General features: G+C 47.8%; 1 protein-coding gene across 5 annotated transcripts in view; it reads right to left on the bottom strand.

Moving 5' to 3' along the window:
• Nucleotides 1–15,434, bottom strand: part of LOC125744765 (vitamin D3 receptor B) — a 30,984-nt gene that overhangs the window by 12,944 nt on the left and 2,606 nt on the right. For 3 of the 5 annotated variants that reach the window (XM_049016965.1, XM_049016966.1, XM_049016967.1), the window contains exon 3: nt 515–662. In XM_049016965.1, the coding sequence (XP_048872922.1) occupies nt 515–660 (146 nt within the window). In that variant the 5' untranslated portion in view covers nt 661–662. Of the gene's footprint in view, nt 1–514; nt 663–10,493; nt 10,624–15,434 lie in introns of all 5 variants that reach the window. The other 2 variants (XM_049016969.1, XM_049016970.1) reach the window with 1 other exon arrangement.

The raw sequence follows: 15,434 nt of genomic DNA on the forward strand, positions 1-15,434 counted from the left end.
CACCATGCTGATGACTGTTACTCTAAGTTGCCTTCCACATCTCATCACTACTGCTGTCAGCATTACTACAGATACGGCTATTATGACACCATTAAAGGGGGGGGGGGGGTATAATCACTGATAAACAAAACCTCGATGTTCGTTCTCAAACCCCCTGCAGACACGAGGTCCCAACATCTCACATCTCCTGCCCATATACCCTTTTTTGAGTGATTTATTTATATCCATCCATCCATCCATCAAGCAATCAATCAATCTTAAAGGCCCAACTGACACATGGGATATGAACCAGCAACCTTCTGATCATGGCATGGGTTCCTAACCTGCTGAGTCACAGATTTTAAAATGGCTTAAGGGTTTATTCCAGTCCCACTGTTTATTAAACCTCAAAAGTCAAATAAAATCTCTGTTCTTCCCACCCACCAATCCCTGGGCTGTGAGGATGTGTTTGCCTTCCGACTAGGGGCATCATCATCATCATCATCATCATCATCATCATCATGCTGGCACCCACCTGAAAAAGCCCTTGCAGCCCTCACAGGTCATGGCATTGAAGTGGAAGCCGGTGGCCTTGTCCCCGCAGACACCGCAGACGCGCGGCACGTTGCGGTCAAACTCGTCCGGGCTGGATGCCGAGGTGCTCACTGCCATGGCCTCCATCACTGCGGGTTAGAGAGGGTGACGCAGGTCACTAGAGGCTCAAGGTCACTCACCACGTCTGCTAGAGCTGATGCTGGGCCGGCAAGCCCACATGCTCTGGTCAGTTACCACGGTCCACGGGGCATGAATGTGGGGATGGAGATCAGAGGGAGCAGACAATTTGGGCTGGTTAACAGAGCCTCTTATAAGGCCTGGGGCAGCCTTGAGGAACAGGGTGGAGAACAGTCAGAGTCTCTCCACTCACAGCACTGTGGGCTTTTCAGCTGGACTACACAGAAAAGAAATGCTCAGGCAAACAAGGCATCCTGATTTCATGGAAGCGCACGTCACCCTCCAGACGGGGGAGGAGAATACGCGAGGCCTTTCCTCACCTAAGCAGAGGTTTTCACCCACCACAAGAAAAAGAGCTTGCAATTAACCTGTTGATGTAGGCATGTATGAAAGCTGGATAATTACAGAGGTAGGATGGCAAAATGGCAGGATCTGGCTACCAGACACTGATTAAGCCTTTCAGAGAGGAAGAGGAAGCTGAACAGCCTTAAATTCTACAGACTTCAAGGGGCTTTAGTCTACATCTACAGCCCACCCCACCCATAAGCCCTTGAAAAAGTGTATCAGGCCCCTGAGAATTGCTATTCCCAAATTAAACTATCAAACTGCCAAAACCTCACAGTTGAGCAGGCAGTAAACATATGAGAAGGACACGGCGGTTTGCTCAACATCCGCATTTGGGTGGGGGAGACCTGCATGTTTGGCAAAGTGCTAAATAATTGAGAATGCAGTAATGGCCCCTCCATCATCTCACGGGAGGGGGGCTGTGCCCACGCCACCGCTGTTGGGAAAAGCAACAAGGACACAGCGTTGCGGTGAATGCAGCAGAAAGCGTGGCAGCACTAAGAGGGCCCCGTTCTATGGGAGGGGGGTGAGATAACCAGGAGGTATTGGAACAGACAGATCACCACCAACACGTGGGGCTGGGAAGCATCCAGGAAGCATTCAAAACGGGAAACAGAGTACGGGGAACAACGTCTGCGCGCGGTGACCTTATCGGGACAATTTATTCAGTGCCCACACAGGAAAACTCAATGCTATAAAAATGTGTGACCACAATCAAAAGCCTAAAATAGCCAAAAGTCTGGTATTTTATTTGGTTACTTATAGGTAAGGTTAGGGCTGGGTGGGGGTTAAGGTCAGCATTGTTGGGATTTGTTTCTCCCTAAATACACACAAAGATAGAAAGACAAACATGTGTGCATGTGTGTGTGAGTGTGTGTGCATGTGTGTCTTTGAGGACACATCTCTGAGATGGGTGCGGTGATCTCCCCTCTCCCAAAAACATCCCCCTGTTAGTTTTACCAAAACAAACATGAGCGATTTTGACAGCCGGCAGTTCAGAGCAGCAGCCCATATGAGGGTGCATCAGATTCCCGGGGAAATGCAAAACAAACAAACAGTGTAAACACAGCGCATGGGTGGATGCCTGTGGAGTCAGGCACTGGGCAGGGATTAAGCAGGGGCCCCCGCCCAGCTACACAGACCCACCGGGGAGGTGAGCTGGGAGCCCCGCAGAGTGACGGTCATGAAGGCCAGCTTCTGGAAAGGCTCCCAAGTCTGCCTACTGGCCTTGGGTTCAAAGAGGCACTACTGCTGCCCTGAATTTCAGTGCCCCCCTCAATGCTGAGTGAGCAGGCTGCCTGGAAAAAGGAAGCAGGCATTTGTGGGTGAATCTGGAAAGAGGGAATTGGTACCACAGCGTGGGAGAGAAAGTGTGGGGAGCGTGAGAGCAGGGAGGGGAGCAGGGCTGTGCGGGGAATATTCACCCAAGCTAGACACTCTGCGCGATCCTGTTGACTGCCTACACACACACAGCTCCCTATAAGGACCCCCCCCCCCCACACACAGTAAAGAGTCCACCTGCAGGTCAACAACTAGACACACATTCAGCTGGTGGTGGCTCCACACGGCCCCTGCAAATGTTTAACCGGCACCCAGCCACAAGAGGGTGGGGGGCTGTTGTTGCTGATTATGGCAGATGGGGGTAGGGGTGCTGTCCCTGCTCTGGAGTGAGTCTGAGTGTCACGCCACCACCACTAATAGATGCTTCACTGGGGTGGTCGCTTAGACATCTGCCCCCCCGGGTGGAAAAATAACAGAGGACGTCATTCCCAGTGACCCGGTGAGCCCTGTCTCACAAATATGGCCACACTGGGGGGGGGGGGGGGTATCAGTTTTCATGACAAAAACAGAGAAACGAAACCTTGGTTCTCTCAGACCGGGGGGGTTCTTGCACGACACAAAACAACACAGGGAGTCAGAGTAAACAGAGTAAAAGAGGGACGGAAAAATGCAGATGGGAATTATCTACAGTGCCCCCTACTGTCCTCCTATGAGCTTCTACTTTTCTTCACAATGGGTGACACTGTCAGCTATATCTGACCTGTTCGTGGTTATCTCTGGGATTGCAGAGGCCAGAGGAAAGATCGGTGGTTCTGTGGGGGGACTGAGGTCTGTGCCTCCGATCACCTGACCTTAGGCGATAACACCGGTGTGGGATCGATACACTAAACGGTAACCTCACCCCCCAAGCCACGGCGATAGCCAAACTGATTCATGCAGCAGCGACGTGCCTGTTAAAGGCTCATCAAGAGGGCGCCCTCGCACCAGGAAGGGAAGCCTGAAATGACCCCGCCACCCGCAGTGCGGAACCCCCCCCCCCACTCGCCACTACGTGTGCCGTCATGCCATACGCGGTGTTCCTGCAAATAATCAGCCCCTCTCCGCAAACCTGGTGACGCGCTTAGAGACAGCGTGGAAGTCATTACCGCTCTTTCCCAGCAGTAAAAGTTCGTCCAGAACATAAACAGCTCGGTAGTTAAGGAAAAACACTAAGGCGATGATTAAAAGAACAAAAAAAAAAAATCATTTAATGGCATTAGCTAATGGGGTTTTAAATCCCAAAAGAGAAACCCTGACCACAGCGCAGGGGGAGCAGTTAGGGTCGCTCGGAATCAGACGTGTCCGGCACGAGGCTGGTGATACATGCTCCTCCTTCCCCACCCCCCGATCATGGGCGTCTTGCCCCAACGCAAAACGAGCTCCCTTCACCAGAACTCATATGACTACAAGCTAGACCTCTCACTTAATTACACCATCGGGGATTCATCAATAACCCAGGTAATGCGGACGCAACTTTCACTCACACTTTCCAGTGAGTCATTAAGTCTTCAGTCATCAATAATAATCAACCGGCATGATCAGACTGCAATCAGGTTATTTACCTCACGGCAAATGAAACCAGCTTCTGGAAGTGGTTAATTATTCATATATTATGTGGACTGTTGCCAACATGCAATGAATCCTTATAAGATCGAAATCCAAGCCGGCGTGCTGATTATTCAGCATAATCTGGGGGCCTGGTGGCTACGTGACAAGCCTCATGGGTCGCCATAGGAGACGGTTGCCAGGGAAACGGAGAGGACCAGGACATTGGCTTCCCAGACAGCGGACACATGGACAGTAGAGAGCATTGAGTCTGATGGCATCCTAAGTGCTTCTTCAGGTAAAGAGAGCTCATTGATTCACCCCTGGATTCCACTGGAGGCAGCTACACAGTCTTGAAATAAGCAACACAGGCCTGTTGACGGCCTGTGGTCCGGCGGTTATGGAAATTATATTTGGTGAGCCTGGCACACAGCAAGCTCACATAAAGACTATTACGTATCAAAGAAAAACTTTATATAATGGCTATTAAAAGAAGCTGTGAAAAAAATCTCCCCTCCTTTTCCTCTAGATTTCTGCTCGTCGCATTACCCAAAGTAAAAGGTCAGCGCAGAGGCTAGAGCGAACACTGCACATTTTTGTAATATTGATGCAGGTTTTCCACCAGGGAGGAAGCCGGTTGCTGCCTGGCACAAGGCGCTGCTGTTTGCAGGAAAGCCGTCGCGATGTCCTGTCTTCCACGGCCACGGCTACAGCTCCAGCTGCCTAAAACCGCCGGACACGCAGCGTCAGGCATCCGGGCTGGGACTGGCACATGACCAAGGACAAATTTAAACCCAATGTGGTTCTCCTGACTCAAAAGTTGCACAAAAACACCATTGAGGACTAAAAACCGAACAAAAATGAGCAGTATAGAGGAAGCACGGGCTGGTGGCGACGCACAAACGCGGTGGGGGCTACAAGAAGACTAACAGGCACTTTCTGCAAAACCAGACACAGCCTGACAGCTGCTGGAGGGCAGGCTCTACCCACAATGCACAGCATGAAAAGGAAACAGACGCAAACATTTTTTTAAAAAAATTAACTTTTTTGTCATAGTTGCTGGGCTTTTTCCCTGACTGCCCCGCTGATGGTTCCGGGGGACAGGTTTGACGCGGCTGGTAGAGTTGTCACCCATTCTGTAATGAACAATAAATGTGTCTGATTTTTAACCAGTACGTGATGAGATTTGTCTCTTATTCCTTGAGACTGAAAGGGGAAACCAAAATTTCTGGTGTTTTCTTACTGTAAGCACTTGCTTTCTGTCTGTTCCACGGGATGGTAACGCAAACGGGTTTTCCATACCTTCAGTATTAGTTTGCAGTACACAGCACCAGTCTGTTGCTTGTTTGGAACTTAAACTGCAAAAAGTAGCACTAGACCACCAGCGTCTTTTTACCATGTTTAGGTACAATGTCTCCTTTCTTAAAAGCTGCAGTGGCTGCTGATCTGTCACCGACACTGAAGGGACCCACTCATCTCTTCCATGATTTTATCAAAACGGTAGCATATGGCATGCAGCACTAGCTCAGTCAACTTTGCTGTGCGTTTGTTGGCAACACATGTTGCCTGTTCTTAAAAGATTTCCATATGATTGGTTAGAATTACGTCTCTGTTATGTGATTGGCTGATGTGCGCTATCGAGCAATGGCCCTTACTGACAATTTAAGGAAGTTTCTCATTTTATTATTTCAATTTGATATGACGATAAGTTAGACAGAGTTTATATTATGGAATATTATTTAGCACTATATAACATAGAATACAAGTATTATATTATTAAAAAGTATGCCAAATATCCATGATGTAATCATTACAATGTAAACATTATAATGTAACCAACACAATGTAACCAACTGAGTATGTATTTGCACCTTTTGTTAGTCTGAGTTTCTGTTAGCTACTTTATGTTAGTCCTGAATCTATGAATATTCACTTTTATTAGCGTATATTTTATCACTATGTTAAAGGACAAATATATTATCAACCGTCTAGTTAGACAACGTGCAACAGGCTGAAACTGCCAAGGTTTACTACTGAAGGGATTCGCTTGAGTTCACCAGAAGTTCACGGCTGAGCATTTTAAAAAAAACCAAGTGGAGATGGTTGTACCACCATTATGTTCAGCTGAGGGACCAAACGGTAAAAGAAATGACTGACAACTTTACGTGTGTCCAGTACTGTTTTACACCAATTTTTATGCAAGTTATCATTTAACAATATTCTCATCACTTAAGCATCATCATTTCTTCAGCCATTCACAATCATTGTTTTTTCCCTTAATCCACACCCCGAGGTGATTTCTTTTGATAATATATTTGTCCTTAAACATAGTGATAAAATATACGCTAATAAAAGTGTGCCAGTCCAAGCCTCAACTTGGCCAAATCCCTGACACAAAATGTGGCAGAGAGAGCAGCTGGCAGTGAGGACATGGGGCCGGGCGAAGCCTCACGGATCCACCCGCTGAAGCGTTCGGATTTAAAGAGAAAGGCTGGTGGAATGCAGATAGCCACAAGACCAAGTCAATCGATCCCAAACATCAATGTGTGGATTGTAAAAGAAAAACAGCGGGACCCGCGGTCGTCTGCCAGAGACTGGGACTCGGGGAATAAGAAAGTAGGAAATATTTCCGACGTCTGGACTCTTTGGCACTTTGGCAAAAAGGATGGAACGGGTTCATTTTGAGGTGGAAAAACAACAAATAGTGAAGCATGTGCTATCTGACAGAAAGGATAAACAGGAGCCATTTGAAGAAGGTAAGAAGTGAATATAACAGAGGTGACCTACATGCCAGGCCAGGCTGGGCACGGCGCCCACAGCGTTCGACAGGAATGCTGCCAGCAGGCCGCGGCACCGTCTGGGGGAGCAAAGCCAGCAGAGGCTTCCCAGCACAGCAGAGTAGGGCAGGGGAAGTTCATGGGGGGGGGGGCTGCTATGTGGACGTGGAGGGGGTTTAGTGGGGAAGCGTGGGACAGTGTGGCTTGTCCACATGGCCGGGGGTGGAGGAGGGGGTGCTGGCTCTTGGCCCGGTTTCCTGAATTACAGATCTTTTGTTGCCAGTGAAGCATAGTAACACCTTCACCTTCCCGTCCTGCATGTTGGGCCCCCGCCCCAGTCCATACTGATCAGTGCCTGGCCGTGAGTTTCCACTTGCCCCCCCCATCTCATTTTCTGCCACTCCATTTGGCACAGTGACTCGTCTAATCTCTTGCAGCACCACACCATGCTTCAGCGGGTGTGATGTGGAGGACAAACACAAAATGGACAGCGGTGCAGTAAAGGCCATGGGGGGGGGGGGGGGCACAGACAGTGCGGTAAAGGAGGCGTGGGGGGCGCAGACAGTGCGATAAACACCAAGGGGTAGCATATACAGTGACATAAAAGCCACAGGGGGGCTATATACAGCACAGTAAATGCCGTGGGGTGGCACAGACGCAGCACAGTAAATGCCGTGGGGTGGCACAGACGGCACAGTAAATGCCGTGGGGTGGCACAGACGGCACAGTAAATGCCGTGGGGTGGCACAGACGGCACAGTAAATGCCGTGGGGTGGCACAGACGGCACAGTAAATGCCGTGGGGTGGCACAGACGGCACAGTAAATGCCGTGGGGTGGCACAGACGGCACAGTAAATGCCGTGGGGTGGCACAGACGGCACAGTAAATGCCGTGGGGTGGCACAGACAGCACAGTAAAGGCTACGGGGGTGGTGGGGGGGGTCTAGTTTACACCACGCAGTTTAGTTTGCACCATCGAGATCCAGGAGCTCATATCAAAACAAAGAGCGGCGTTCGCTGCCATTCACTGCCATTCCTCTACAGTGCATCTGCTGTTCAGACGGGCGTGATATTAAAACTCTCCCACACTTCTGCAACTTACACAATCAATCAATCAGAAGCATTATACACACCTCAACAAAACAACTGATGACCATAACATATCCGTGCACGAAATATAAAAAACCTGTAATTATTTGGATAAGTATTTCAGGAAGTTCATGATAAGATCCCAGTTAGCCAAGCCTTTATGAAGACCTCTTGAAACAATCAGTGAAACCTATTTGTAAGAAGGAGCCAACTGTATGTCACTCCCATCCTTCAACTCGTAACACACAACATGACTGACACAACGATCACCCCAAAGCTAAATACATACCTCTGCCAAGCACGAGATAACACAAACCCAGAAAAAGCTAAGAAAAGTGACCTTGTGGATACATGTTGCCCAGAAGGAGGATAATTCAAAAGTGCAGCCCCAGACTGCGCTCAGTGGAATTACTGAACCCACCCTATAATTTTAGTACGATTGCTTAGCCCCGGTCATCCCATAGGGTGAGTGTGTACATGTATATGACAGCTGGAGACAAAAACCCTCACAGGTACAATACCTTCCTTAAATATATAACCTTGTAGGTGGCTCCTAAGGGCTGCCTTTGTTGCTTTTTTCAGAATATGAGCAGGGAAACAGGTTTGCAACCCTAGCCTACCTGTCAGCTCAGACTAACCTGGGGCTCTGTCTCAAAAGCACGTCGAGCTGAAGGGAAGGTTTCACCTTCCGAATTTCTGTAATGTCACTCAGACTGCAAGGCAACCTGGGACCTAGACAGGCGCAGGGCGTCTGTGGGCCTGTGCTCTCAGCTTCCCGTGCGCCTGCATACTTTAGGGTCAATCTTGCTCTCACAGGTCCAGGCATGACTGTAAAGCAGCAGCAAAGCACAACGTTTCCATTCTGACGGCGATGAAGCTGGTATAAATGGAAAACCGAGGCGATGCTGGAGATTACGAGAACAATGAGCGCCGTCTGATTGAGGCACGGCCGCGTCCCGCAGCCGGAGTGCAGGCCCACGTCCTGAGGGCGAAAGACAGCAGGCAGGCAAGCTGGAGCAGTCACACGAGCAGGACCGGTCGCCCTGGCCGCACCACCTGGCCATCACCAGCACCGAGACGAACAGGCTGGGCAGGAAGGAGAATCTCATGTTATGTTCCCGTTATTGGATACCTGCACATCATTTACTGGTTTCAGAGATATTTTTATTTGCTATTTGCACGAGTATGAGGATAGGTCCATGGGCATTCCTTGGTTCATGTATCCCGTCATGCTCTACCACAGTAGTTATCAATCTTGTTCCTGGCACCCCCCCCCCCCCAGAATATTTTCATTCCAACCCACACTGTTTTCAACCTGCCACATTCATTATTAGCCTATTAAGGACCATATGAGCCAGATTAAGGTAAGGCTGGAATGAAAACATTCTGGCGGAGACGGGGGGCAGGGGGAACACGACTGAGAAGCACTGCTCTACCGTAGGATTCACACACACACACACACACACACACACACACACACACAAACAAACACACACAAACACATACGGGTGAGAGTAAATGGGGACTCAGCCATTAATCCGGCAAGCCTGGAGTGCTTTAATAACCTTGTTCAAGGGCCTAACAGTGACATCATATCAGGCATGTTCTTTAAAAGTAATCACCACCTTCGCTTACATTCGACTCACCCCTATGCTAAGAGTTTATGACAAACACCGTAATTGGGTTTTGTGTGGGAAGATTTCGATACATTAGTGGATTATTTTGACCAGGCAAACACCTACACCCCATTAGAAGGAAAAATAAAACCAGTTAGTTACTGTCCAACCACGCACTGTCAGGTCGCTGGAATATTTGAAGTTCCAACCGTTTCACTTATGTTTTATGTTATTTATATTTGGTATACAAGGCGTACTGCACCGTTTGTCTGGATCTAAACCTCGTCATCTACACCCAAACGGCAAACTGTTACATACCCAAGTATAAGACAGCTTAGCACTGGAGGGACAGACGTATCAAATGATGACCATGTAGAGCTGAGTCAGATTCAGCACTTGGGGAAGAGGCTGGATGGGCCAGTGTTTGCTGGAAACATCTGTGGACCTACAGAAGGTATAAGACTGCTGGCGGGAATATAGCATACTGGGTCTGCTATTGTGGGTTAATCGCTTCCTGAATGAATGCAGTCTACATACTTGGAACAAAGTCAGTTAGAGTGGATTTTTGGCCTTTGGCAAGGGTGCATCCCATCTCCGCTCTTTTTAACAGTACAACAAATCGCAGCCATGGCTAAGCGTGCATGGCTGGGTGGTCAGAGGTGACATCCCTGTCATTTGCAAACTACGTCGTTCTTTTGACATACTTGTGCGGTTCAGCATTGAGCGTTAAGAGACGGGAATGAGAAGCATGAGAATGATGTCATGGTGAGAAGGAAGAGTGAGCCCTTAGTGAAGAACTGAGTACTCACTCACTGAGAACTGAGTACTCACTGAGTACTCCAGGACCATGCTCACCATAAGAGAGGGAAGATGAGATTTACTGCAAGACTGGTTCAACGATTGCAGTTTGCAGTGGGCACTGCGCCGATACGTGGTAGTGAATTGGGAGCAAAGTCTGCAGACAAGGATTGCAGTTTACCAGCCAATCGACATCTATGCCCTCAACTATAGTCATGGGCTCAGAATGATTGAAAGAAGATCAAAAGTACAAGCAGTGAAAATGAAGTTTCTCCCTATACAAACTGTGCTACCTGCAGAACAGGAAAGCGCAGTCCGTCCCCAGTCAAAAGAGAAGATTCAGCCGGCGCGCCCCTCCCTTCGAAGTCAGTCGAGTCGATTTCTGTCAGGCTGCCTGCTGAAGTTCCCCTTCGGCCCACAACTCTGGCGTCAATTAAAAAACGAGGAAAACAACGGCTTGGTGAGTTAGAAAGCGAGTGACTCATCCTCTCCTCTGCTACATGAGAAGAGAAACCACAACGCCCACAGAGATCTTGCTCTGGGATCTAATGGATGGAGGAGCTCCAAAGGGAGGGGGCCGTGAGGGTCACCTGGCATGACCTCTGGGGTGAATGGAATGGGGGTGGGGGGGTTACCGTGTCATGTGTGTCTTGTTGTTAAATCAGTGAGCAAAGTCGGTCTCTACTGCCAGAACAACAGCATGATCACCATGAACCGGGGGGGGGGCGCTGAGTAAAGTCATAGAATCATGCCGGAGACCCTGAACTGATGTGTTGTGCATAAGCTACTGACAGGTGTGGGTCCACCCAGCAAGCTGGATGACCTAAAATATTCAAAAATACATTTCAAGGGCCACACACACACACACACACACACACACACACACACACACACACACACACACACACACACACAAGCGGCCAGGTGAGCTGCAGCAAAAGGAGACTCGTGGATCATTCATGAAACACCTGCCCGTGTGATCAGGTGACAGACCTCCTCCTTCCCGGGAGACTCCGGTTGATTTACACTGTCGCATGGCTCCCAGTGCACTGGGGGCTGGCGCGCTCCACAGCAGATAAAAGAAAAATAATGAAATAACAGAAAACTTCCTGTCATCACGTAATGAGTTCCTTTCCTGTTAGGTGCACGAATTAAAGCTGAAAAGCAGTTACAAAGAAAATACTCAGCCAAGTTGGCCTTGTTGGTCACTCAACAAAGAAGAAAGAAAGAAAAACACCATTGTTGGTAACCCACTGAATTCAGACAATAAAATTATTAACTTTGCTGCAGCTTAAATCCACTTAAATCATCGGTGAAGGATGAGTCATTAAACTGCAGCCTGATTCACTTTAAATCACTGGCTGCGAGACAAAACTGATTATAATGTCTTTACTAAAAGACAAAGTAAATTATTTAGATTTCTTAGTGACATAAATAATGACTAACATTTTGAGCAAATGTCTATCTAAGGAGTCTCTTAGATTTCACTTTTTAAACTATATAGCAATTCCACATGCTACACATAGCAAAACCCACTGTCATGTGCTTTCCTAGAATTCCACAGGACATTTTTTTGCATTTTGCACAAGACAGGCATCTCAGAGGCAAAGGTAACTACTGCAGGCAGGGGGGATGACATTATATCACGGGTGGTGAGCCAGCTGGGCACGTACAGGTGGCACAACCACCCACAGCTGGCCCCGTTACAAATGGCGGAGGAATTCTTGGGATGGGACAGACAGTGATTTCTTGCAGCTGCATCAAAACAAAAGGGGGGGGGGGTGTTTCTGGCAGACCAACTGCAAGTTTATACAGAGTGTGAGGGTCTGAAAAAGCAGCCGGGCCACACCACCACCCCAAGGTAAATTCTGAATCTCAACTAAGGGTGCAGGAAAACACACACAGACACACAGACACAGACACACACAGACCTGTACTCATATCTTTGTGAGGACTGCCCATTAATTTCTATGGGCAAAACCCTAATCAAAACAATGACAACTTTAACCACTACCAGCCCTAACCTTAACAATAAGTAACCAAACAACATACAATTTTTAGTTTTTTTTTTGCTGCAGTGACAGATTTTTATCAAATTAAACTTCCTCTTGTGGGGACTGAAAAAATGGTCCCCACAATGTTAAAACAACAGGTTTTTATCACATCTCATCACATAACTTTTACGCATAGAAAGGGCAGAGGGAAGGAAGAACCAATCAGAGGGTAGTCCTATTGTAAACCCCCCCCCCCACCCGTACCCTATGGTACACGAATACCTTCCCCCTGCACTGGGGAAGGTTCCTCATCCTCCACCATGTTCAACAAACCAAGGGGAGACTGAAGAATGACTGAACAGCACACAAGCCGAGTCAAAATGAACGCAGCAGGTGACGAGTCAACTGGAGATCAAACCAGCGAAAATAGTCATTCCGATCTCATCCAGTTCAGAAAACTGCTCTTGCCCAGACATTTTTAACCCAATGGCAAAAAAAAGCTGTCCGAACAGAAGAGGAAACCACACGTCACAGAGCTCTCAAAAGCCTGTAGGGTTGGGCTTAATTACAGAACAACCATCAAGACCATTACAGGTCCAAACGGTATTTAGGATTATTTTGTTTGGCTGAAATTAGTGCCATATGGAAGTGATTAGCCTCATCTAAAACTGACCTCTGCTGCTACTGGAATGCTACAATTTTAAAAGCGATTCATTAGGCTGTACATTTGCCTGCGAAGACAGTAAAACCAGCGAGGTACTTCAGACGGCCGTATGCTAATTCTTACATTGCGCGTTTCGCCCAGACTGCACGCATGTGGCCCCGTGGGAGTTCCACATTCCCCGACGTCCACTCCGCCGCCAAGCCCGCAGCTACACGTCCCAGGCGGCGGGCCTTTCAACCGCATCCAGATGCGGGGTCTACACGCGTAGCCATGGTGACTCAGGTGCCTCTCTGTGATGCTGGTAACCATGCGACCGAACCAGAGGTAAAATGCTTTCCACACAGCTGCACTCGCTCAGCAAATCTTTGCCTTTCCGACCGCTGGCCGGGGAGTTTACAAACCACTGGAGCAAAATGCAGCTTATGAGTGAAGACTAAAACTTGTCCTGAAGATGTCCTTCCCAATACCGCTCAACACTGCGAAATGGACCCGATCCAAGGCTATGGGGCCACCCCTTCTGTCTCTCTGCCAGTTACACCATTTCTAATTAATTAAAATGATAAATTATATAGAGCAGTGAAAATAAGTAAAAATAAACAGTGTACCATGCCTGCCCCAAAAAAATGGGGCTCATTTCATAATCCTGGCTGGGTGTAACACCCTACCCCAGAGCCCCTGCTTGGGTGGGACATTCCGCAGGTCTTCCGCATGAACAGCATGGGCCCTGAAGGGGGCGCTGCGGCTTGTCTTGGATTATGCAGATGGCTGTGAGTCGACAAAGTGCCAACCATTAACTTTTTTATTAAGTCAGATGCCTTTCAGGTTTCTGCAACAAATGTGGGAGTTCTCGGGGTGTGTGTGTGTGTGTGTGTGTGTCTGTGTGTCTGTGCGCATGTACTTTAAAATAGATTAATGACAGGGTGACCGGAATTTCCAATCTCCACCCGTTTGCTTTGTCAGAGCCAAGCAGTCACACTGACAACACAGCACAGCCTCACAATTAGAATCTATACTGCAAACCAGCAACGAACAGCATAAAATTACAGCACAATGACGGTGGTGATGCTGTACCTTACATACATGTAAGATGGTTAAGACTAATAAAGAACAAAAAAACAGATAAAGGGGACACCTACCGAGCAGAACAAAGGTTGTTACAATGATTCACTCGAGTGGATCGATATCTTCAAACAAGAACAGACTGCCCCTTCGCAGTCTTGCGCTGGATTCATGTCCAGTTCGGGTAAAAATTAACTTCACCGGAGCAATCCCCCCACTCACAAAAACTCACATTAGCAATTCTCCTGCCAACAGAAATGACTTTGAATCTCAGACATGTGCTTCACTACCATCTCCATTATCTTAATTGCCTGGGCAGTCAGCAGCATGTACGTGTGTGCAGTTGAGTGGAGCACACTAGCTTTTAAGAGTTCTACTGCAGTTCAGCCCCAGAGGCCCTGCTTGTTTTATGCAACGACGAACGAAGACCCCCCCAACCCCTCAACGAGACACGGATGGTCTGTGCAGTTCCCTGCCACACAAATGCATGACCACTGAGTGCCACACAATCAAAATTCATTAAAATCAAACAATTTCATGAGCAGCACAAAAAAAATCATAATCTCACCTTAAGATGAGAACACCAGAGATGGAAAGTTCAGGTCCAGAAAGTACAAATCCAAACCAGGGTTTTGTTTCAACCAACCACTTAGGCTACGTTCACTCTGCCAGCCATATCGTTCAATTCTGATTTTTTGCTCAGATCGCATTTGTCTATCTTGACGGTTCACATTCATAACTACAAGTGACCTGTATCTGACACTATGTGAACGCATTAGTCCTCCGAAACGTCACGAATGCGTACATTGATATGTTTTTACAGTGGTCAACTGCATCACCAACAACAAAAAGTGTCTATGGGACGACTCATGGCATTAAAAATGGAGGTGTTAGTAGCTCACGCATGTATCGCACTTTGCTCTGGAGGATGACAAACAGTGAATCAGCTGTACATGAGCAGGTCGAAAAGGAGAAAAAAAGTTTTTCTGTTTTTGCAGTTATTGTCGGAACTGCTGCACCCAGAGATGTGTGGGTACGAACCTGCCGGCGCAGGCTGATGATGTCAGCACATGCGTATAAGCAAAGAGCCACATGAATTCCGATCTGAGCGTTCACATGCAGGTCGCATGGCCGCGAATCAGATACGTATCCGATTTAGTTCCACATATGAAAGTGACACAAATCTGATTTGAAAAGATCAGATTTGCGTGTCCACACAGACCTGAAAAGATCAGATCTGTGTCATATTAAGGCAAAAAATCTGATTTGAGTCACTTCAGCATAGCAGTGTGAACGTAGCCTTAAATACTCTTGCTGTGACTATGCTCAGATGGTAGGTAGGAACAAAACCTTGGTCTAGATTTATAGTTTCTGGCCCTGAATTTTTCACTACTGGAAAACACTAACCTCTTAAGATGCCTGCTATAGATTTGCATGCATTATGCATAAGCATATAAAAATGGCTGCTGGCTTATGCTCAGAGGTGCGTGTCTGTAGTAATTTAACTTTAACAGAGT

Source organism: Brienomyrus brachyistius, chromosome 6, assembly GCF_023856365.1.
Source record: "Brienomyrus brachyistius isolate T26 chromosome 6, BBRACH_0.4, whole genome shotgun sequence".
NCBI lineage: Eukaryota > Metazoa > Chordata > Actinopteri > Osteoglossiformes > Mormyridae > Brienomyrus > Brienomyrus brachyistius.